Raw genomic sequence first — 18,824 nt, 5'->3', positions numbered from 1 at the left:
TTCTGAGCCGTGGCACTGCTCGAGTGCTACATGTTCATCTACATCTATGGCTACAGCGCACAGCTACTCCGCAGACATGAGTTGTGCACGTCAGTACTTCTGAGCTCAGATTGCATACATATGGATCCACTTATGAATTCTCGCGATTTGGAATTAGTGTCGTCTTGGGCTATTTGCGTTGTTGGTAAATTCAAGAAGAAAATGAATTTGCCACTTTCGATGTCTATAGTCTATGCTTGTATGCCTCAATCACGCGCTTTACTAAGTCCAAAGAAAGAAAGAATGGAAACGCGCCCTCAACACAAGGAGCCAGGAATCCGCCACAATCCCAACTAGCATCACCGCAATCAAGCCCGACGACACTGGAACGTGAATCCACCGAGCCATACCGGGGCCGCCTTTGAATGATCATGGTCAAGATCAGCAAAGTTCTTCGCGCGCCCGTCGAGCTCAACGACCCAGTCCCGGACATTGAGGTTCACCAGCGAGCACCGCGTGCTGTCCGAGAACCCGACGAGCTGTGCGGATGTACCCACAATGCTACCCGTGATGTCGATCGCAGTACCGCGGAAGAGCTCTGGAATACTATGCGAAGAGCCGTCAGCGAAAATGGTGGCTTCCGCGTTAGCACCGCTTTGGTCGTTGAAGATGCGAATCGTGACCCGAGCAACGGCCGTGGGCGTCGGTGCCGGGATGGTGGTGGTAGGCTTTGTAGTGGCAGTGGACACCTCGGTGATGCTGCCGCTCGTGGCCGCGGTGGACGCAGGCACGTCTGTGATGGACCGGCTAGTCGACAGGGTTGTAGGCGGTACGACACTAGAAGAAGCGCTAGGCTTGGCTTTCTCGAGCACAAGACGAACGCCCTCGCAGTTGCCGAGAAGTGCAGTCAGGTTGGAGAGTCCTATGTACAGTTAGCAAGTTGAATTGTCAAGTCCTGCCGAGACGATGGGATCTGTCGTACCATCAAACCAGTACAACTGGTAATCTGCCGTGCTTCTATTGCATGCACGCCAGGATCCCTGTCCTTGAAATTCACCATTGGAATTCTTTGTATCCTCTGCGCTTTTGAGGACCATCATGTCGAACTCGTTCAAGATGAGGAACTTGGTGCGAGTAATAGTTTTATTGGGAGCAGCGGCCGGGTCTCCACCAACAGGCACCTCGAAGAGTTGAGGAGCGATGGGGTCGCCGTTCAGAATGAGGTGCTTTTGGCTGACTGTACTCTTGACTTCGTACAGGTTGTCCTTCTCTGATACGGTCGCTACCGTAAAGGTGTACGGATGGTGGGGCTCGCCAGTGGAAAAGATGCCTAGAGGGTTGGGGAACGTGTTCGCGCCCGACTCATCCTTGACGACGACTGCGCTACCGTTGAGCTTTGGATCTTGGCCAAGTATGCTGAGCGTGTAAAGCGCAGAAGTTGAGGGAGAAGCTGCGGCAGCAGCTAAGAAGCTGACTGCGAGCAAGAAAAACGAAGCGGTCGTCTTCATCTTGGATGGGTCGAAGGTGTGGAGTGGCAGAGGCAAATATATATTGATGGCAAGGGCAATGCTTGGGTAAGGAGCTGGGGAGAAGTGTCGAAGTGTTGCTTTTGAATGACGATTTGAGATCAATGGTGATCCGCCTCTTTAAACTGAACCATGCTTCAATAGCTGCACGTCGCTTCATCAGGTACTGTTCTGCGGCTCCCAGAGCCACTCCACCATATCCCACTGATCCTTGCTTTAGAGTAAGACCCAGCTGATATCCGCGTTCGACAAACACAGAGGCTTGCTGAAGAGGCTCAAGATTCGGTGCGGTGTGAGGCATCCACGCGTTGACATACAACGAGCGGTCAGACTCGCTCAGCCGCAGCGCTAGTCCTAAAGCGGCAATTCTCACACCTTTACACAGCTCAGGTCTCGGCTGCCTCCGAAGGTAAGTTTCAGCAGTTCGTGCCTTCAGTCCAGAGTCTTTGCGAGAAAATATAGCCGCATGCGTCCATCGCAGGCTATTTTCGTTCACGACACGAGAGACGACCACTTTCCAGATTGCAACGTGAGCTTCGAGATTCATCGAGGCCGATACTATGCCATACTCGTACGCTGCAGAGTCGGTGTGTTGCAAGCAGCGCATCAGTATGAGAAGCTCAGCTTAAGCCAGCCTTCCATGGCTTCGGTCAGCTTACTACCTATTACTCACGCTCTGGAGACATTTCGCCAAGCGGCACTTCCAGCTGCGTTTCTCCAGCTGCGTTTCTCCAGCCCTATTGCATTCACACCGATGACCAACGCAATCGTATCCACAAATGCGATTGTATCCACAAATGCGATTGTATCCACAAATGCGATTGTGTGTGCATGTAGCAATTCACAGCGCTCTCCCGCTTGAGCGAGGGCCATGGCGCAGTCTTCCTTCCCATCCTGCCTGCGCCTCTCCAAGGACGACTGCGTTTCGTGCCGCCAGAGTTCGAGGCCACAGTGCGCCGACGGAACAGCACCGGCCTCACAGCACGCTGCCCTGGGTGTGACCTTTGACATCTTGGCTACGTATGCGAATGAAGCCAAGACAGCAATCTCTGTTTCAAAGCAACAATCTACATCTACACCCTCACGATGTCAACCCTGCACCGCTCCCAGACACGATGCGCAACCGCAACACCCCTCTCTCTCTCCTCCTGGGTGACCCTTGCGGGCTGGACGATGACGCGCGCGTACGAGCCCGCGGCGCGCCGCTTGGCCAGTGTGCCCGGGTTGATGAGGACGACCGATTCGACGACCTGGTGCGTGTTAGTCTCGTGACATGTTAGTCTCGCGACATGCCAGTCTCATGACATGCCAGTCTCGCGACATGCCAGTCTCATGACATGTTAGTCTCGCGACGTGCCAGTCTCGTGACGTGCCAGTCTCGTGACGTGCACGGGGCCGGATGGGCGTATGGTCGAGACACGGTTTGGGTCAGGGCTGGCTTACCTTGACAGTGCCCTGCAGCGCGCTGGGGGAGATGAGAATATCGGGGCGGACGTTGAGCATCTCGCCGAGCTTGAGATACGAGATATCCAGCGGAGTGCCGAGGGGCAGGAACGGGCTCGGTTCTTCGTCTGCATCCACCTGCGCGTCGGTCTGGACGGGCTTCATCTCCACGTCCACAGGGCGAGTCCACTTCTCCCTGCTCAGCGGGGGAAACACGGGCAAGAAGCTGCGCTGCTCGAGCACATTCCGCGCCCCGCGCTCGTAGAGGTTAACACCTCGCGCTTTCCCCCCGCTGATCTCCTCCTGGCGCAGCATGGACAGCATATCGACGCTCGACATGCCGACGGTGATTTCGTTCATGCTCAGCGTCATGGGATTCGTCACGCAGTGCACCATCTTGCCTGCGCCGCCGAGGCCGAGGTCCCGCTTTACAAACTTGTCCTGCGGGAAGGCGGGGCTGTGGTGGTGTGCGTCCCTCAGACTCGGGACGAGGATGACGTTGCACGTTGCGTTTCTGCGCGCAAAGTCCTGCAGCGCGCTGGACACATGGTGCCGGAACAGATCGGCCATTGTCGCCTGGTCTGGGGTCGCCGTGGGCGGGGGGTCAAAGTCGCCGGAGCGGATCTGCGGGTGTTCGGCGTCGAGGAAGGGGCCGAGCAGGATCACCGTGTCGGCGTAGGCGGCCGCGGCGTTGTCGAGGAAGGTGTGCAGGGGGGCAAAGTCGAGGTTCTGGTCGGTCGTGTAGGGGCCGGCGGCGATCATCATGGTCAGCGGCCGGGCCGCGTCTGGGTCCGCGTCTGGCGTGTCGAGATAGCGCGTGTGGATCTCGTCGAGGTCCGCGGGCTTGGTGGCGGGCGGGTTGAGCAGCGGGAGGGCGAGGCGCTCTGACACGACGAAGACGTCACCGCTCGCGTTTGTGCCGCGCAGGGCGACAATCTGGCCGGGGAAGAAGTTGTACGAGGAGAGGGCGTCGATTTTCAGCGGCACGCGGCGGCCGGAGCCGAACCGACGCGAGCCTTCGAGGACGAGCGAGGCCGTGTTGAGCCTGCCTTCGCTGGCGTCGCTGGCTATGCGGCCCACGGCGATGATCTCGTTGGGCGACGACACGCTGGGGTTCCCGAACGCGCTGTCGTCCACGTCCATCGACTCCTGCAGCAGCTGGCGGAACTCGTCTATCCGGTCGTCGAGCACCTCCGACGCCTCGGACAGCTTCATCGTCATGGTGCGGTACGAGAACTTGGACATGTCGGTGTTGGCCTTTAGCTTCATGCGCGGCGCGCCGGGCGGCTCCGAGGGCGGGGCGGGGAGGGCCATGTCGCTGCTCATAAACTGCTCGGTGATGTCGTTTGCGTGGGCGCGGCTCGCAAAGTCAAAGGTGATGTCGCCGTTGGCTGCAGTGCGCAGTCCCGCCGGCGAGCTCGCGAGATGCGCCGTGTTCGGCCTGCCAGCGGGTGAGTCAAAGTTGCTCTTGCGCTTGGCTGCGCTGCCGTGCGCGCGCGGTGTGTTTGGCAACAGGCCCTCGATCACGTCGTACACGTCGCCGCCCTTTGCCCGCGGCGTGGGACGCTCTTTCTTGATCTCGGTCCGCTGCTGCGCCTTTCCTCTGCTCTCGCGCTCCAGCGAGTCCTGAATCGTCTTCTTGAAGTCGCGGACCGTCTTCAGCTCCATCCTGTCGCCCTCTGCGCCCATCTTGATGCTGTACGCCTGCCATTTGAAGTCCAGCGCCTCGGCAGACAGCGAGTACAGCCGCAGCATCGACTGCAGTTCCGCGAGCACGTCCGAGGGCAGCTCGCCGTCTTTGGTGTTGCAGTAGCGCTCGAAGCGCTCGGTGAGCTCCGTCGTCGCGTCGTCCATGTTGTGCGGTCGGTGTGGTCGAGGACGCGACCAGACGCGTCGACGCGTTGTGCATGGTTAAAGTGGTGCGCTAGTGCCAATGGGGCTAGCGCTGGACGGCTGCAGGGACAGGGGCAGTCGGACACGATGTGGATCCTCCCGTGCTATAATTCCCACGTGCCGACGATTCCCACGACTGCTTCAGCGCTCACCAGTCCGCCCGTGCTCGATTCCCACGACTGCCTCCCGTCCGACCGTGTCACGACTCCGACTACTTTGGCGCTCCACACCCAGCGCCAACATGACGACAATGGGCCCCATCGCCGAGCCGGCGCCGAGCAGCACGCCCGCACCGCCAGCAGCGCTCACCGCCGAACAGCAGACCAAGTACGACGAGCTCCTCGGCGCAGTGCGGGCCTGGGAGTCGCTGCCCGTCACGGCGGCAAAGGGCGCCGAGCTGACGCCCCTCGACGATGGCGAGCGCATGTGGCTGACCCGCGAGTGTCTGCTGCGGTACCTGCGCGCGACAAAGTGGAACCCCACACAAGCCGCGACGCGTCTCGGCGCAACGGCAGTCTGGCGGCGCGAGTTTGGCACCGAGAAGCTCTCCGCCGCGTACATTTCGCCCGAGAACGAAAAGGGCAAGCAGGTCCAGCTCGGGTTCGACAAGGCCGGGCGGCCGTGCCTGTACCTGCTGCCGCAGAACCAGAACACCAAGCCCGGGCCGCGACAGGTCGAGCACCTGGTCTACATGCTGGAGCGCACCATTGACCTGCACCCGCCGGGCCAGGAGAGCCTCGCGCTGCTGATCGACTTCCGCAACACCTCCTCGGGCGGCACGCCGGGGCTCGGCATCGCGAAGCAGGTCCTCGACATCCTGCAGAACCACTACCCGGAGCGCCTCGGCCGCGCCCTGCTGACCCACCTGCCGTGGTACGTCTCCATATTCCTCAAGGCCATCAACCCCTTCATCGACCCGGTCACCAAGGAGAAGATCAAGTACAACGAGCCCCTCACCGACCACGTCCCGGCCGAGCAGCTCATGGCCGCCTCAGGCGGCGCCGTCGACTTCAAGTACGACCACGACGTCTACTGGCCTGCGCTGGAGAAGCTGGCCGCCGACCGCCGCGCGAGGAGGGTCGGGCGTTGGGAGCAGGCCGGCAAGCTAGTAGGCGAGAGCGAGGTGTACCTCTGGGGCGGCGACGAGCAGAGTGTTGGTGCAGCCACCCCTGCTGTTGGTGCAGCCACCTCTGCTGTTGGTGCAGCCACCTCTGCTGTTGGTGCAGCCACCCCTGCTGTTGGTGCAGCCACCCCTGCTGTCGGTGCAGCCACCTCTGCTGTTGCTGAGGAGCAGAGTGAGGCAGTCAAGGCGCCGCAGCCGACCGGCACAGCTGCTGCTGTTGATGGGGAGCAGAGCGTCGGTGCAGCTGCCGCCGTTGGCTCGGAGCAGAGCGTCGGTGCAGCTGCCGCGCCGCAGCCAACCACCACAGCGACCGCTGCCGTCGACGAAACCGCGCCGCTCAGCGACTCAGCAGCCGTTCCGCCGCCGGTGCACGCACCCAGCGCAAGCGGCGACGCAGCACTAGCCGCCGACGTCGCGAAGCTGCAAGTCAAGGACGCCGAGGCTCCCACGCCTGCCGTTCAACCTGCAGTCTGATTCCTTACATGGCATTTGAATACTAAGCGATTGCATCATAGATAGACATGGATGTAAGATATATGAATCCTTGCCCGCAGGCTGAAGACTGCCCGAGAAAGAAAGAAAGAAATGAAGTAGTCTACGCACTCCCTCGTGCACAGCTCCACACCCCGACGCGTGAATTGACAACAGGAACGTCTCTGCGCGGATACTCCAGAATGCGGCGGCGAATGCGAATGCGGCGGCGAATGCGAATGCGGTGGCGAATGCGAATGCGGAGGTGGAGGTATTACTCTCCAAATAAGCTCGGCCATATACTTTCCGGCCATATACTTTCCGGCCACTTGTACTTTCCGGCCACCCCACCACCACAACGCGTCACCCTGCTTTAACCAACTATACTATCACCACCACGCCCTCCATATGGAACCCAAGGAACTTGCTATACAAAATGCTATTGCAGATCTAAATTCTGGTGCTTTTAAGAGCGAGCGAGCAGCCGCTCGTTGGCACGGCGTTGCGCGATCAACGTTGCAAGGCCGACGGGCAGGTCAACAACCACACGCGATAGCTCACTCAAATCAACAGCGATTAACTCCAGAACAAGAGGCCTTTCTAGTTGATTGGATACTTGAAGAGGACTCACGCGCACAACCTCCATCTCATCCTCGCGTACGAGAGATGGCAGCGCGCATCCTACACATGAACGGCGACGACGAGCCTCTCGGGCAACTATGGATACCCCGTTTCATCGCCCGCAACCCACGTGTTGCATCTGTCGTTGGCCGACCAATTGAGAGCGCAAGGACTACAGCAGCTAACTACGATACTATCAAGGCCTTGAGCTGTTTGAGCGGACAAGAATGGAGCTAGGGATACAGTATGAAGATATGTGGAATGTGGACGAGACTGGAGTTGCACTAGGGGTAGGTACTAATGCCCAGGTGCTCGCAAGCTCTATAAAGAAGAAGGCTTATATGAAGGCTTACATGAAGTCTCCAGAGGATCGCGAGTAGGTATCACTTTTGGAAACAATCTCAGCCACCGGCATCAAGCTTCAATGCCTGGTCATCTTCAAAGGCAAGCATCTACAATCTACTTGGTTCCCAACCCAAGGCACACCAGATTGGCTCTATACCACGTCAGCGAATGGCTGGACGTCCAACTCAATCGGCTGTCAATGGTTACAGCGTATTTTTATACCAAATACTTCACCATCCTCTGGTGGCTATCGACTGCTCCCTCTTGATGGCCATGGCTGTCGTACACCTATCGAATTTATGTGGCTCTGCAAGCTTGACAAGATACACCTCCTGTATCTCCCAGCTCCTGCATCACACCTGCTGCAGCCTCTAGATCTTGCTCCTTTCTCTGTTCTTAAAACACGCTATCGCAATGAGATCCGAGCTCTCTCTGTCCTTGATGACGCAGCACCTATCAAGAGGGAGCGCTTTGTTGTATCATGTAACAAGGCAAGAGAAGAAGCTCTATCAGAGCGAGTTATAAGAGCAGGCTGGCGCGCTGCTGGCCTTTGCCCATTCAACCCAAATCTAGTACTGCTCTCATCCCAAGTAACTGGCCGGCCAGTCACTCCACTAGCAGCTAGTCAGGCCTTGACTACATCTGAACAAGTCTTCAACACCCCTCAGAGCTCACAAGCTCTATACAAGGCCCAGCAGCAGCTGCTGTTATCAGGGTCTCTCTCACGAAGCACCCGGATAGTGCTTGGCAAGGCAGGCAAGGCTATTGCGGAGGCAAATACCAGAGCTGCCCAGCTCAAGGCTGAGAATCAACAACTCAAATATCAACTAAATCACTTTAAGATTACTCGTACGAGAAAGCGCGTCCAACTTGATCCAAATGAGCGATTCAGCAACGTTGAGAGTACACAGGCTGCTATCGACCGAGCAGCAGCTCTACAGGCTCAACAGGCAAGCACTTCAGCAGGAAAAGAAGCAGAAAAGGCTGCAGCTGCTGCAGTAGCTCGTACTCTCAATTCCAGGTGTACACAGTGGCAAATATAATCGTTGTTGTTAAGAAAATCACGACTCTATACTGTGTGGCTGCTTTGGGCGGGGTGGCCGGAAAGTACGGGTGGCCGGAAAGCACCTTACCCAGCTTATACTTTCCGGCCACCCAACCAAATGTAACTACCTCACTTTGAATCGCGATAACTTAACCACAACGCTTATAATTGGTATACTGTACACATGGAATCAAGAGTGCAGGCTGCTGCTTCCTTAGCTGCTTTCTCAGCTTCTTTTTCTGGGTTTTTGGCAGCGTTTTCTGCCTCTTGAGCAGCAGCCAGAGCCATCGCAGCCTTGATTGCTTAGTACTATCTAGTTGATATTTAAGTCGTTGATTCTCAGCCTCTAGCCCAGCAGCTCTAGCGTTGGTGATAGCAATTGCCTTAGCTGCTTTGGTGAGAACCTCCTGGGTGCTTCGCGAGAGGTTCTCTGATCCTAGCAGCGCCTGCTGCGCGCGCTTTAGCTGCTGAGAGCTCTTTGGTGTAGCAAGTACTGCCTTAAGAAGAGCTCTGCCTTGATCTGCTGGTGGTGGTGTACTTGGGCGCCCAGTGATCTGAGATGAGTTGAGTACTAGCTTTTTGTTGAACGGAACAAGGCCAGCAGCCTTCCAGCCAGCTCTTATTACTCTCTCTGAGAGCCCTTCCTCTTGTGCTAAGTTATATGAGGTTACAAAGCGCTCTTTCTTGACAGGGGCTGCGTCATCTAGCGCGGAGAGCGCTCTAATCGCATCCTAATAGCTTGACTTTACCACGGAGAATAGAGCAAGATCTAGAGGCTGAAGAAGGTGCAACGCGTGCGCAGGGAGGTAGAGAAGGTGTATCTTATTCTCCTTGCACTCCTACATAAAGTCGATAGGTGTATGGGAGCTATGGCCATCAAGAATAAGCAGCTGGTGGCCACTGCCTGATGGTGAAGTATTTGGTATAAAAATACACCTTAACCACTCAAGTTTAATAGCATTTGGTTTCTAGCTATTTATTAAGGTTGTGTATAGCTAGTTAGGTGTGTTAACTAAGGGAAACCACGTTAATTAGAGGTGTACGCCTTTGAAGATGACAACGCACTATAGCTTCTTACCCACTGCGCTCACACACTCCAGTACGCTTACCCACTCATGCGATTCTAGAGATTTATTGTAAGCCTTCTTCTTCCTCGCATCTGCAATAACCTGCTGGTTGGTACATACACTAAGTGCAACGCCAGTCTCATCAAAATTCCACACGTTCTCATAGGGTATACCCAGCATCTTTCAGGTGCGCTCAAATAGCTCCAGCCACTTGTTTATAGTGCTGTAATTGGCAGCAGTAGTACGCGCGCTCTTAATCTCCCTCCCTACTATAGAGGCAACACGTGGATTGCGTGCAAGAAACTAAGGTATCTATTACCTGCCAAGTAGGTGGGTGTCGCTATTCAAACGGAGGATTTGGGTAGCCATCTCACGCACACGAGGGTGAGATAGAGGCTGTGCGCGTGAGTCCTCATCCAGAATCTACTGTATAAGAAATTCCTCTTGCTCTGGAGTCAATTGCTGTTGGTGGGAGTGAGCTATTGCGTCAGGTTTGCTGCTATTAAGGCGCTCTTGGAGCGACAATCAGGGAACACCCCACTTCTTACATGCTGCGCGCTGGCTTTTTTCAACGCTAGAAATAAGATCAGCAATAGCAAATTGTATAGCAGTCTCATAGGCATCTATTTTGAGCACGTGGTGGTGGGAAAAAAAGACGTTGATTAATGGTGACACGAAGTGGTTGGGTGGCTGGAAAGTACGGGTGGCTGGAAAGCACCTTACCCAGCTTATGGCCGAGCTTACCAGAGCCCAGCAGGTCCGCCCGCCGACCTAAAAAATTATCCAATCCCACCCCTGTCGCGCCACATCATATTTATAATCAGGATATATACTACAAAGTCGAACACATGCTCATCAAATCAGTGAAAACTGGCCTAATGGCCCAATGGCAAGGCGCTTGACTACGATACATAAGTAATCAAGAGATTCCAGGTTGTAAGTACAATTCTACCAGAGATAGCGCACGTTCGAGTCCTAACAGCATATCAGCGACCCCTGGTTAGGTCATCCAACATATCTTTTTTTTGCTCGTGCGCGTGCATCACACACTTGACTGGATGTTGTTGGGTATTTTTGTTTTTGACCTTGTTCCTATCCTGTTCTTATTCTGGCGCTTTTTTTTGCCGTCGCGCGCGTGCGCTGCGTGCGTAATGTATCTCCAGTGCTGACGGGGTACTTGACGTCCAAGACGGGAGTTCTTTTGCGCGCATCGCGGAGCGTTGATGATAAGCACCGGCACGACGACACCTACAGCACAGCACAGCACAGCACAGCACAGCACAGCAGGACCACTCTGCAGCAGCAGCACAGGGAGAAGGTGTCATCTGATTAGATTGTATTGCGCGCGATCTAGCTCTACGGTTTCTTTTCTTTCGTTGCCCAGCCTACACCGATGCAGTCCCATACGGCACGGCCTGCGCGCTCTCAATATCGACATAGCCATAGTTCCGCATCTCGCCATCACCCGCCATCTTCGCGCCCCAGGCACCCATATCCTTCATGAAGGCGTCGACGTTCTCCTTGCGACTCAGATCAAGCGGCGTCTGATCCTTGCCAACCTGGCGCATCTGCGTGCCCGCCGCGACATTGGTCAAGCCAAAGTTCTCCTCGTCGAGGCTCTGCTTAATCGCGCCCGACACGCGGCCAGCCAGCATATCGGCGCAGAGCCGGGGTTCCTGTGCCAGCGGACGCGCGAGCCCAACGCCGTCGACGACGCTCAGCGCCTGCACCATTGCGCCGACCGTCTTGAAGCCGCCGGTGATGTAGGTCCGCGTCTTGCTGAGCGCGGGCGCAATGGCCTCTGCGAACTCGAGGAAGAAACCCTCGCGCTTCTTGGTCGACTCGCGCTGGTGCCCGAACGCAAGTTTTTCGTATGTTCCGCCCGACAGCTCGACGAAGTCGAATGCGTGGGACTCGAGGATGCGGCACAGCTGCGCGGCTTCCTCGGGGTTGAAACCTTTGTCCTGGAATTCGACGGAGTTGAGCTTGATGCCTACGACGAAGCTGGGTGAGACGCGGGCGCGGATCGCGTCTGTAATCTCGACGATGAGGCGGGCGCGGTTCTCGAGCGAGCCGCCGTACTTGTCGGTGCGCTGGTTTGTCGTGGGGGAGAGGAACTGCGCGAGGAGGTAGCCGTGGGCGGCGTGGAGCTCGATGCCGTCGAAGCCGGCCTTCTCGAGGTACTCGGCTGCGTGCGCGAAGCCCTCGGTGATGCGGGCGATGTCGTCATCAGTCGCGGCGTGCGGCTTCTCAAACGTCATGCCCATGATGTTGCCCTCGAGCTGCACGTCGCTGGCGGACACGGGGTTCTTCTGGATGCGCGACTCGACCTGGCGGCCGGGGTGGGATACCTGGCCGACAAACAGCGAGCCGTGCTTCTTGGCCTCGGTCGCCATCTCCTTGAACGCGTCGAAGCGCTCGCCGGAGAACCCGGACTCGCGGGGGATGATGGGGTTGCCCGCGGCCTCGAGGTGGTCGTACTCGATCATGATGTTGCCGGAGAGGATGAGGCCGATGCCACCCTCGCCCCACCTCCTGTAGAGGTTGACGAGGTTCTTGGACGGCACGCCGCGCGCCTCGAGGTTCTCGGGATCCCAGCTGGAGATGCGCTCCGTCATGGCTCCCTTGAGGAAGCGGTTAGGCGCCGTGCGCCCGGAGAACTCGAACTTGAGCGGCTGGCCCAGGGGAGACGCATCCGTGGAGTCGGACTCGTATCTAGGTGAGGATGCCATGATGATGGTGATGTGGAAAATGCTCGTGAGGTTGTCGTGAAGTGGAAGTAGTCTATGGGGTATCTGGAGTCTACAAATTGAGCGAGAGGACTATAAATGAGAAAAGCAATGACACTAGAAATCGTCTACAACAGTCTTGCACAATTGCACCTTACAAATCAACAACAGCGGCCGAAGCTTCGACGAGCGTGGGCATGGTACAGACTAGACGGGTGTGGACATTTCCATGTCGCAGACTAAAACCCAAGACGACGTCATCTCAGCCCGCACATTACCATTTGAAGGGTCTTCACCGCCCGACGCCAGTCGCCAGCCGAGTCTCGACCGCGCTCGGCGACCCGTTGATCTCGGCGAGATTGCACGCGCAGCCGGCATCGACGTCGGCCGTTGCAAGGCTGGATGCTTCCCGCCGGTCACTGGCCGTGATGTAGCGTCGTTTCCAAGGCCTGAGTTGAGGCGTCACGGGACACGGATGCGTGCCTGACGCGGAAATAGAGACGAAGAGAGCAGAGCGAGTGTGGTCAAAGTAAGCAGCTGCAGGAACAGGGCTGGGCTGTGCTGTACAAAGTACCCAAGGCGGAAGGAGCGCGCGGCACGGACAAAGGCCAAGCCGCTAACATCAACATCAGCCTTGCGAACCCCGACATCACGTCGTCGACAAGATGGGGAATTTCACGGATGGGACGTTTGACGGTGTTGACACTCATTCGGTGACGTCGGCCAACGAAACACACTCTGCGCGTCACCATGCTTTTGAATACTACAATATGAATGCCATGCCGTGCCGTGCCGTGCCATGCAGTATACACGCCCAACGCCGCCCCGCTCCTACTCACAGAACGCAAACACAGAAAATGGAAGACAGAAGATTGAGCAATGTTCCTGCAGCCCATCAAGTTGAATCAACCCCCAACGCCAAGCACGGTCATCTCGCACAGCAACGGCGCTACGAGGCGCTGACGAGCTGCAGACTCGCGCGACTGCCGGAGTTGCGCGTCGACGCATTGCCCGCTGTGCGCATGGTGTGTGGGGAGAGTTTAGGGAGTGTGGGCGTGGGCGTGGGCGCTGTTTCTGCTTCTGCTTTGGCATCGGCACGTGCATCGCGCGTGTCCTCGACAGCTGCGCGGGCCTCGTCTGACGGGAGTGGTGGTGTAGCCTGGCTCGTCGTGCCCGGGGGGGTGCAGGCCTCGTCGTCGTCGCTTGGTAACGCGACACGGATGGCTGCTTGTGTGTCTTTGGCGGCTTGCGATGTGTCGGCCGCCGGGAGGGGTGCTGCAGCGACGACAGCTGGTGGTTCTGTTGCGGGTGCTTTCGGGGGAGCGTCGTCGATGCGCTCGTAGAACAGCATGAAGACGTTGCCCTGGTGTGCTTCTTGCTCGGAGACGGCGTACACGGTGTCGTCGCTGAAGCGGTACCATTGCTCCGAGGGGGGTTGCTGTTGTTCCTCGTCGTTGTCGACATCGGGTTGTGCGTCTGCTGTTGGATCTGCGTCTGCTGTTGAATCTACGTCCGCTTCGTCTGCCGTTGGATCTGCATCTGCTGTTGGATCCTCCTCTGCGTCTGCCGTTGGATCCTCCTCTGCGTCTGCCGTTGGATCCTCCTCTGCGTCTGCCGTTGGATCCTCCTCTGCGTCTGCCGTTGGATCCTCCTCTGCGTCTGCCGTTGGATCCTCCTCTGCGTCTGCCGTTGGATCCTCCTCTGCGTCTGCTGTTGGATCCTCCTCTGCGTCTGCTGTTGGATCCTCCTCTGCGTCTGCTGTTGGATCCTCCTTCGCGTCTGCTGTTGGATCTGCGGCTGCCCGACCCTCGTCTGCGTCCTTGGGCTCGGTGTCGTCCTTTTCCTCGACACGCCGGGGGTGCGGGCGATAGCAGACATAGTGCCCGTTGCCGTGGGTGCCAAAGTGGGTCACGGCCGCTCTGAGGCGGTACTGGAACGGCGAGGGCGCGTCGGCCCCGGCGCTCAGCATCGACACCTTGGGGTCGCGCGGCCACGCGTCCGTCTTGGGATCGAGGTCCGGTTTGTGGGTCCTGCTCGGCGCCGTGCCAAGACACCACCGCGCCAGGTCCAGGGTCGACGGATAGCGCACGCCGGCGTTGTTCTTGTACTGCGCAAAGGTGGTCTCGTCGAAGATGCTGCGGTTGACGTGCAAGACGAGCGACTTTGGGGCGCGGGCGACGACGACTTGCTTCGACTTTTCGCTCTTGACCCAGTTCTTCTTGGGGATATTGAGCGTCTTGATCAGCGTGGCGTCCTTGAGGTCCTCGTCGTCGAGGGCGTCCTGGACGAGGCGCAGCCGGGCGCCAAAGGGCGTGTCGCGGCCCTGCTTCTCCACAACAGGCACGAGCGTGCGCTTCAGCTTCAGCAGCGTGCATTTGGAGCACTCGACGCCGTCAATGTACTCGAGGTCGGTGTGGTCGTCGAGCAGCTCGCGCACGTCGTAGCCGTTGCGGCGGCCGAGCGAGACGGTGATGCAGTTGAACGGGATCAGGGAGAGCCCTTCGGAGTAGCCGCAGCTGGTGCAGCCGACGCGCTGCGCCAGGGCGCCCTCGAGCGGCATCGGCGCGGCCGCTGGCTGCTTGGCGGCCGCTGACTGCTTGGCGGCCGCTGGCTGCTTGGCGGCCGCACCGCTCTGCTCGCCAGTCGCCGCCGTCCCGCCCGCTTCCTCTTTCGCGCTGCTGCTGGCCTTCTTGAGCTCCGTGTCCAGCTCGTCGAGGATGCGCGAGTAGTACTCCTGCGCGTCCTGCTGGGTAAAGGTGCTCATCGACTTGAGCGTCCCGCGGACCCAGAAGTGGCGGCCGCGCTGGCCGGGGTCGTTGAGCTGGCTGATCAGCTCCAGCAGGGCGCCGTTGGTGGTGTCGGCCGTGAGCGAGTCGTGCTCGGCCGTGGTCTTCTCGAGGTAGCTGCGCAGCGAGGGCAGCGCCGCGAGGCCCTGGATGACGCTGTTCTGGTAGCACGAGTTGTCGTAGTTGCCCAGCCCCGGCGGCACGTCGCTGGGGCCGCGCGACAGGGCGCTGGCGACGCCGCGCACGCCCTTGGACAGGACGCTCGCGCCCATGCCGAACAGATTGCCCATGAGGCCGCCGCTGTGCGCCGAGTCGTCGCTGGCCTGCGAGTCGAGCGAGGGCGCGGGCGACGCCGCGCGCACAACCTCCCGCGCCATGGCGTGCAGCGAGCGGCGGATCCAGAAGCCGACCGGGTAGCCGAGGAAGTCGAGGAAGGTGAAGAGCGCGTAGACGGCGGCGACGGCGGCGATGGCGACGGCGGCGGGCGTCGTGTGCGTGTGGGGCGTGGCCGCGCGGCGGTTGAATTCTTCGAACGAGAGAAAGTCGCCGTGGCTCATGCTCGCGCGGGTGCGGTCGCGGTCGCGCGGTGGTGGCTGATCGGTGGTGGCTGATCGGTGGTGGCTGATCGGTGGTGGCTGATCGCAGTGGTGGCTGATCGCAGTGGTGGCTGATCGCAGTGGTGGCTGATGGCAGTGGTCGCTATCGCAGTGGTCGCTATCGCGGTGGTCGCTGACCGCGGTGGTCGCGGTGGCAGGGCGCGGTGGAGAAGCGCGCGGTGTGTGGGAGGGAAAGATGGCACAGCGCACGGAATGGGACAGAGTGCGGCGCTCAACCCTCGGGCCAGCGCATGAGACACAGCAAACACGAGGGCGATGTGTCTGCCTGCAGCATTGAAAAAGGGGGCTCCGAAGTGTGCAAGACAAAACGGGCGGCGGTGGGCGGCGGGCGGCGGGCGACGTGAATATTGGGCGCAAAGCTGGTCGTCGTGAGGGCCCGCTCCCCACAAAAAAGTCTCGGAGCGGAGGGGGACGAAACGCTCCCTTTAACGTCCCTCCCTGCGTGGCGAGACACCCTGCGTAGCGAGACGCCACAGCTACTGCTCTGCACAACAAAATTTACAGTTAGATTAGGGAACAGATATTCTTGGAATAGCAACTTCTTGTCGTACAATCTAGTTCTACCTAATAGCTTCTTAGGAATATGCTATGCTTAACGTACTTGACGGGTGAGTCGCCCATATGGGTGAGTCGCCCACTCTGCCAAGACCCCACCAAAACTCTACTCTATTTTGGCCCGCAACACCCCATTATGGGCCTGCAAATGGTAATTTAATGTGTTACAGTATAGAAGAGCTATCTATGATCTCTTTTAACATGTGCGCGAGTTGTGCCCTGTCTCCTAGCACTGTTTACAGCGTCTTACAGTCTGTTGACCTTTATTAGTGTGCACTGTCTTCTTCGCACGTTTACTATTACCACACGCTGCAAACTCCTCTAGAGTAGTTAACTATACCCCCTCTTTAACTGTTAGAGTCCCCTCCTGCTGTAAACGCTTTCTTTTATGTAATTTACGTCGTGTTGCAGCCTTGTTGGCATCTTGAAGCTCAGAAACCTGCTTGCGCACTAACACTAGCGAATGCGCCATCATCTCAGCGCCTTTTGAGAGCTTTTCCAGCGCATTTACAATAGAGGAAGGCGAGCTATCTGTATGCTTTTAAATCTTCTCTTGAACTAGCTTCGATTGAGACCTAAATTCTAGCGTGTTCTGGGGTGTACAGGACTGCTAGGGCTCATTGGAGACAGGAAGTGGTGATGGGGTGCGCAGTTAAACGTCAAGGCCTATTATAACCCGTTCTGGGTCAAATAGAACCAATCCAGCGCCTCTGAACCCTCCCTGGGTATTACTTGGGGTTATTGCTGCATTGTACGCACGTTTAAAGCATGGCAGGAACTCAAGTTTTAAGATATGGGTGATCTGGTTGCACATGAGATCTTTGGCTTGGCGCCCATACGCCTTCTTTAACAGCGCAAAACAACCCACATCAAGTAGCTGTAGGAGGTGTGATGAGTGTAGAGGCATACAGAGTGTGATAATCTTCCTCTCCTTGCAGTATTGTTGGAATTGGAGGGAGTTATGGCTCTTATAGCTATCAATAATTAGCAGTTAGTACCCTCCTACAGCACGCCTCCCTGTATAGGCTTTAAAGTCCTGTAGCCACTGGAATCCAAGCTCGTTTGTGGTCTAGCTGTTCTTAGAGACTGCAATAACCTAGTTATAGGGTATTGTATCCTCTTTGTACTAGGCAGAGAGGTGGTTGCGGCCTTGAAAGATGATGAAGGGTGGAATGGCCTATCCTGTACTATTTACGCCCTGGATAGCTATTGTCCACTCCCGATTGCCCTGCTGGACTGCCTTTGGCTGCCCTCGACGCTCTGAGCCCGTAACAACTGCTCCTGTCAATATCTGGCCTATCATGAACCTAGTCTTATTGAAGTTGTACATGTCTTGGTCCTGGATGCCATACTTGGCTTTAGTATTCTCTACAAGGCGGAACCAGCCTTTTATAATCTCTAGATCCTCACAGAGGGCTCGCTTGTAGTCCTACTTGCGATTGAACCTCACTTGGAGCTCAGGGCGGCGCTTGACAAACGTGTTGGGCCATTTTATGCCAACATGGCCCAGATTACGCTCTTTGCGCAAAGAATTGGCCATATCAGCCACTGCAGCTAGCCGCGGTGCAAACCCTCTCGCGTCTAGGTCAAGTATATGCTGAACAATCACCTCCTCCTTGTTCTTGTCTAGGTTCCTTGATTTAGGCATATAATCTGCTTGTGCAGGTCGTCCAGCGTGTCGATCGCGTAGTGTTCTGTATGGCGCGTTATAGAGGGCTGCAGCGCGTCGCAGGGAGAGTGTCGCGTCTTTTTTGATAGCCTGAAGCGCAAGCTGTATTCTAGCTTCCTTTAAAGGTCCTGATTCGCGTTGTTGTTGTGGCATTGTGTGAGAGGGTTGAGTTTTGGTGGGGTCTTGGCAGAGTGGGCGACTCACCCATATGGGCGACTCACCCGTCAGGTACGTTACAGTGCAATACAATGGCTTGCTTAGAGCAGAGAATAACCACTACACTTTGGTTGGCAATAAGTCCGTTAGAAGTTCTTTAATCCTTGTAGGAACCTGCCAGCTTATAGCTCAACATATAATTGTCCTATCCCGAGATTTGTGCTTCTATTCAAGACGTAAGGGCGCTTCTGTGCTGATTTCAATTTCGCCTGCTAGAATAGACAGATGAGGACGATCCGAGCACCCGGCTCAAAGCAGCTTAGCTGTAATGTATAGCCGCTGCACAGGACGCATGACTTACGCTGAGCTAGCCAAGCCTGAACATGACTCGAGCGCCTAGTCCAAAGCGCACAATCGGTCCTTTCTGTGTGAGCGGACCGGCTGTCTCTATAACGTGTTGTGGAGCCCACTACTATTAGACAGTCACATGTTATGTTCATGCTTAATTCACCTGATTTACACCATTCTACTTTGTATACTACAGACTAAGACGACATTACAGATCTACCTTGCTATTATTCTCTGCCCGCCATTTACCTAATGTAGCATGTACCAATTCTGTGTGTGGATATTGTTCGCCATGGATACTTTTGCACAGCTGAAAGCATTTTTCTAGTAGAGCGAGGGCCTCTTGGTTTCGGCTTTGGGATTTCAAAGTAAAGGCGAGATTGTTCATGCTGGTCAGCGTGTCAGGATGCTCCTTGCCAAGCACCCTCAAGCTCGTCTCCATCACTTGCAC

The 18,824-nt window shown here is 56.9% G+C and overlaps 10 protein-coding genes across 10 annotated transcripts in view; 5 read left to right on the top strand and 5 right to left on the bottom strand.

Moving 5' to 3' along the window:
• Nucleotides 1–159: 159 nt before the first annotated feature.
• Nucleotides 160–1,901, bottom strand: M421DRAFT_426487 (uncharacterized protein). Its single transcript, XM_033594408.1, has 2 exons — nt 962–1,901; nt 160–901 (listed from the first exon to the last, which is right to left on the bottom strand). The coding sequence occupies exons 1-2, from the start codon at nt 1,485–1,487 to the stop codon at nt 348–350; spliced, it is 1,080 nt and encodes a 359-aa protein (XP_033443121.1). The 5' UTR covers nt 1,488–1,901; the 3' UTR covers nt 160–347.
• Nucleotides 1,730–2,472, top strand: M421DRAFT_338361 (uncharacterized protein). Its single transcript, XM_033589441.1, has one exon. The coding sequence runs from the start codon at nt 1,972–1,974 to the stop codon at nt 2,365–2,367; it is 396 nt and encodes a 131-aa protein (XP_033443120.1). The 5' UTR covers nt 1,730–1,971; the 3' UTR covers nt 2,368–2,472.
• Nucleotides 2,473–2,578: 106 nt separating this feature from the next.
• Nucleotides 2,579–4,802, bottom strand: M421DRAFT_76985 (DNA polymerase alpha 70 kDa subunit; the record flags this gene model as incomplete). Its single annotated transcript, XM_033597280.1, has 2 exons — nt 2,579–2,755; nt 2,949–4,802. The coding sequence occupies 2 exons, from the start codon at nt 4,800–4,802 to the stop codon at nt 2,579–2,581; spliced, it is 2,031 nt and encodes a 676-aa protein (XP_033443119.1).
• Nucleotides 4,758–6,697, top strand: M421DRAFT_426486 (CRAL/TRIO domain-containing protein). Its single transcript, XM_033594407.1, has one exon. It carries the CDS (start codon nt 5,083–5,085, stop codon nt 6,436–6,438), a length of 1,356 nt encoding a protein of 451 aa, XP_033443118.1. The 5' UTR covers nt 4,758–5,082; the 3' UTR covers nt 6,439–6,697.
• An 81-nt stretch (nt 6,698–6,778) lies between these two features.
• On the top strand, nt 6,779–7,714 carry M421DRAFT_426485 (uncharacterized protein). The gene is made up of 2 exons (XM_033594406.1): nt 6,779–7,186; nt 7,258–7,714. Exons 1-2 carry the CDS (start codon nt 7,102–7,104, stop codon nt 7,434–7,436), a joined length of 264 nt encoding a protein of 87 aa, XP_033443116.1. The 5' UTR covers nt 6,779–7,101; the 3' UTR covers nt 7,437–7,714.
• Nucleotides 6,913–7,104, top strand: M421DRAFT_10898 (uncharacterized protein; the record flags this gene model as incomplete). The annotated part of the gene is made up of 1 exon (XM_033587175.1): nt 6,913–7,104. A coding segment is annotated over one exon (192 nt), but the record flags the coding sequence as incomplete, so codon positions are not given.
• Nucleotides 7,289–8,796, top strand: M421DRAFT_426482 (uncharacterized protein). The gene is made up of 2 exons (XM_033594405.1): nt 7,289–7,346; nt 7,423–8,796. The coding sequence occupies exon 2, from the start codon at nt 7,701–7,703 to the stop codon at nt 8,442–8,444; it is 744 nt and encodes a 247-aa protein (XP_033443115.1). The 5' UTR covers nt 7,289–7,346; nt 7,423–7,700; the 3' UTR covers nt 8,445–8,796.
• A 2,102-nt stretch (nt 8,797–10,898) lies between these two features.
• M421DRAFT_10212 (FMN-linked oxidoreductase) lies at nt 10,899–12,245 on the bottom strand (the record flags this gene model as incomplete). Its single annotated transcript, XM_033586728.1, has 1 exon — nt 10,899–12,245. The coding sequence occupies one exon, from the start codon at nt 12,243–12,245 to the stop codon at nt 10,899–10,901; it is 1,347 nt and encodes a 448-aa protein (XP_033443114.1).
• A 946-nt stretch (nt 12,246–13,191) lies between these two features.
• Nucleotides 13,192–16,079, bottom strand: M421DRAFT_426481 (cysteine proteinase; the record flags this gene model as incomplete). Its single annotated transcript, XM_033594404.1, has 1 exon — nt 13,192–16,079. The coding sequence occupies exon 1, from the start codon at nt 15,583–15,585 to the stop codon at nt 13,192–13,194; it is 2,394 nt and encodes a 797-aa protein (XP_033443113.1). The 5' UTR covers nt 15,586–16,079.
• A 2,455-nt stretch (nt 16,080–18,534) lies between these two features.
• Nucleotides 18,535–18,824, bottom strand: part of M421DRAFT_338260 (uncharacterized protein) — a 4,161-nt gene continuing 3,871 nt past the window's right edge. Inside the window, exon 7 of the mRNA XM_033589440.1 lies at nt 18,535–18,776. Within this exon, the coding sequence (XP_033443112.1) occupies nt 18,582–18,776 (195 nt within the window). The 3' untranslated portion in view covers nt 18,535–18,581. The remainder of the gene's footprint in view (nt 18,777–18,824) is intronic.

The sequence above is a fragment of the Didymella exigua genome, assembly GCF_010094145.1.
Source record: "Didymella exigua CBS 183.55 unplaced genomic scaffold M421scaffold_59, whole genome shotgun sequence".
Taxonomy (NCBI): domain Eukaryota; kingdom Fungi; phylum Ascomycota; class Dothideomycetes; order Pleosporales; family Didymellaceae; genus Didymella; species Didymella exigua.
The sequence above is the reverse complement of the archived record's forward strand: the minus strand, read 5'-3'. Positions and strand labels throughout refer to the sequence as shown.

Bases quoted from the DNA above. Each gene is read 5' to 3' on its own strand.
- M421DRAFT_426485 (XM_033594406.1), top strand. From the start codon at position 7,102: ATGGCAGCGCGCATCCTACACATGAACGGCGACGACGAGCCTCTCGGG. The intron at 7,187-7,257 runs GTGTTGCATCTG...GATACTATCAAG, and splicing joins TTTCATCGCCCGCAACCCAC to GCCTTGAGCTGTTTGAGCGG.
- M421DRAFT_338361 (XM_033589441.1), top strand. From the start codon at position 1,972: ATGCGTCCATCGCAGGCTATTTTCGTTCACGACACGAGAGACGACCAC.
- M421DRAFT_426482 (XM_033594405.1), top strand. From the start codon at position 7,701: ATGTGGCTCTGCAAGCTTGACAAGATACACCTCCTGTATCTCCCAGCT.
- M421DRAFT_426487 (XM_033594408.1), bottom strand. From the start codon at position 1,487: ATGAAGACGACCGCTTCGTTTTTCTTGCTCGCAGTCAGCTTCTTAGCT. The intron at 902-961 runs GTACGACAGATC...AACTGTACATAG, and splicing joins CCAGTTGTACTGGTTTGATG to GACTCTCCAACCTGACTGCA.
- M421DRAFT_426486 (XM_033594407.1), top strand. From the start codon at position 5,083: ATGACGACAATGGGCCCCATCGCCGAGCCGGCGCCGAGCAGCACGCCC.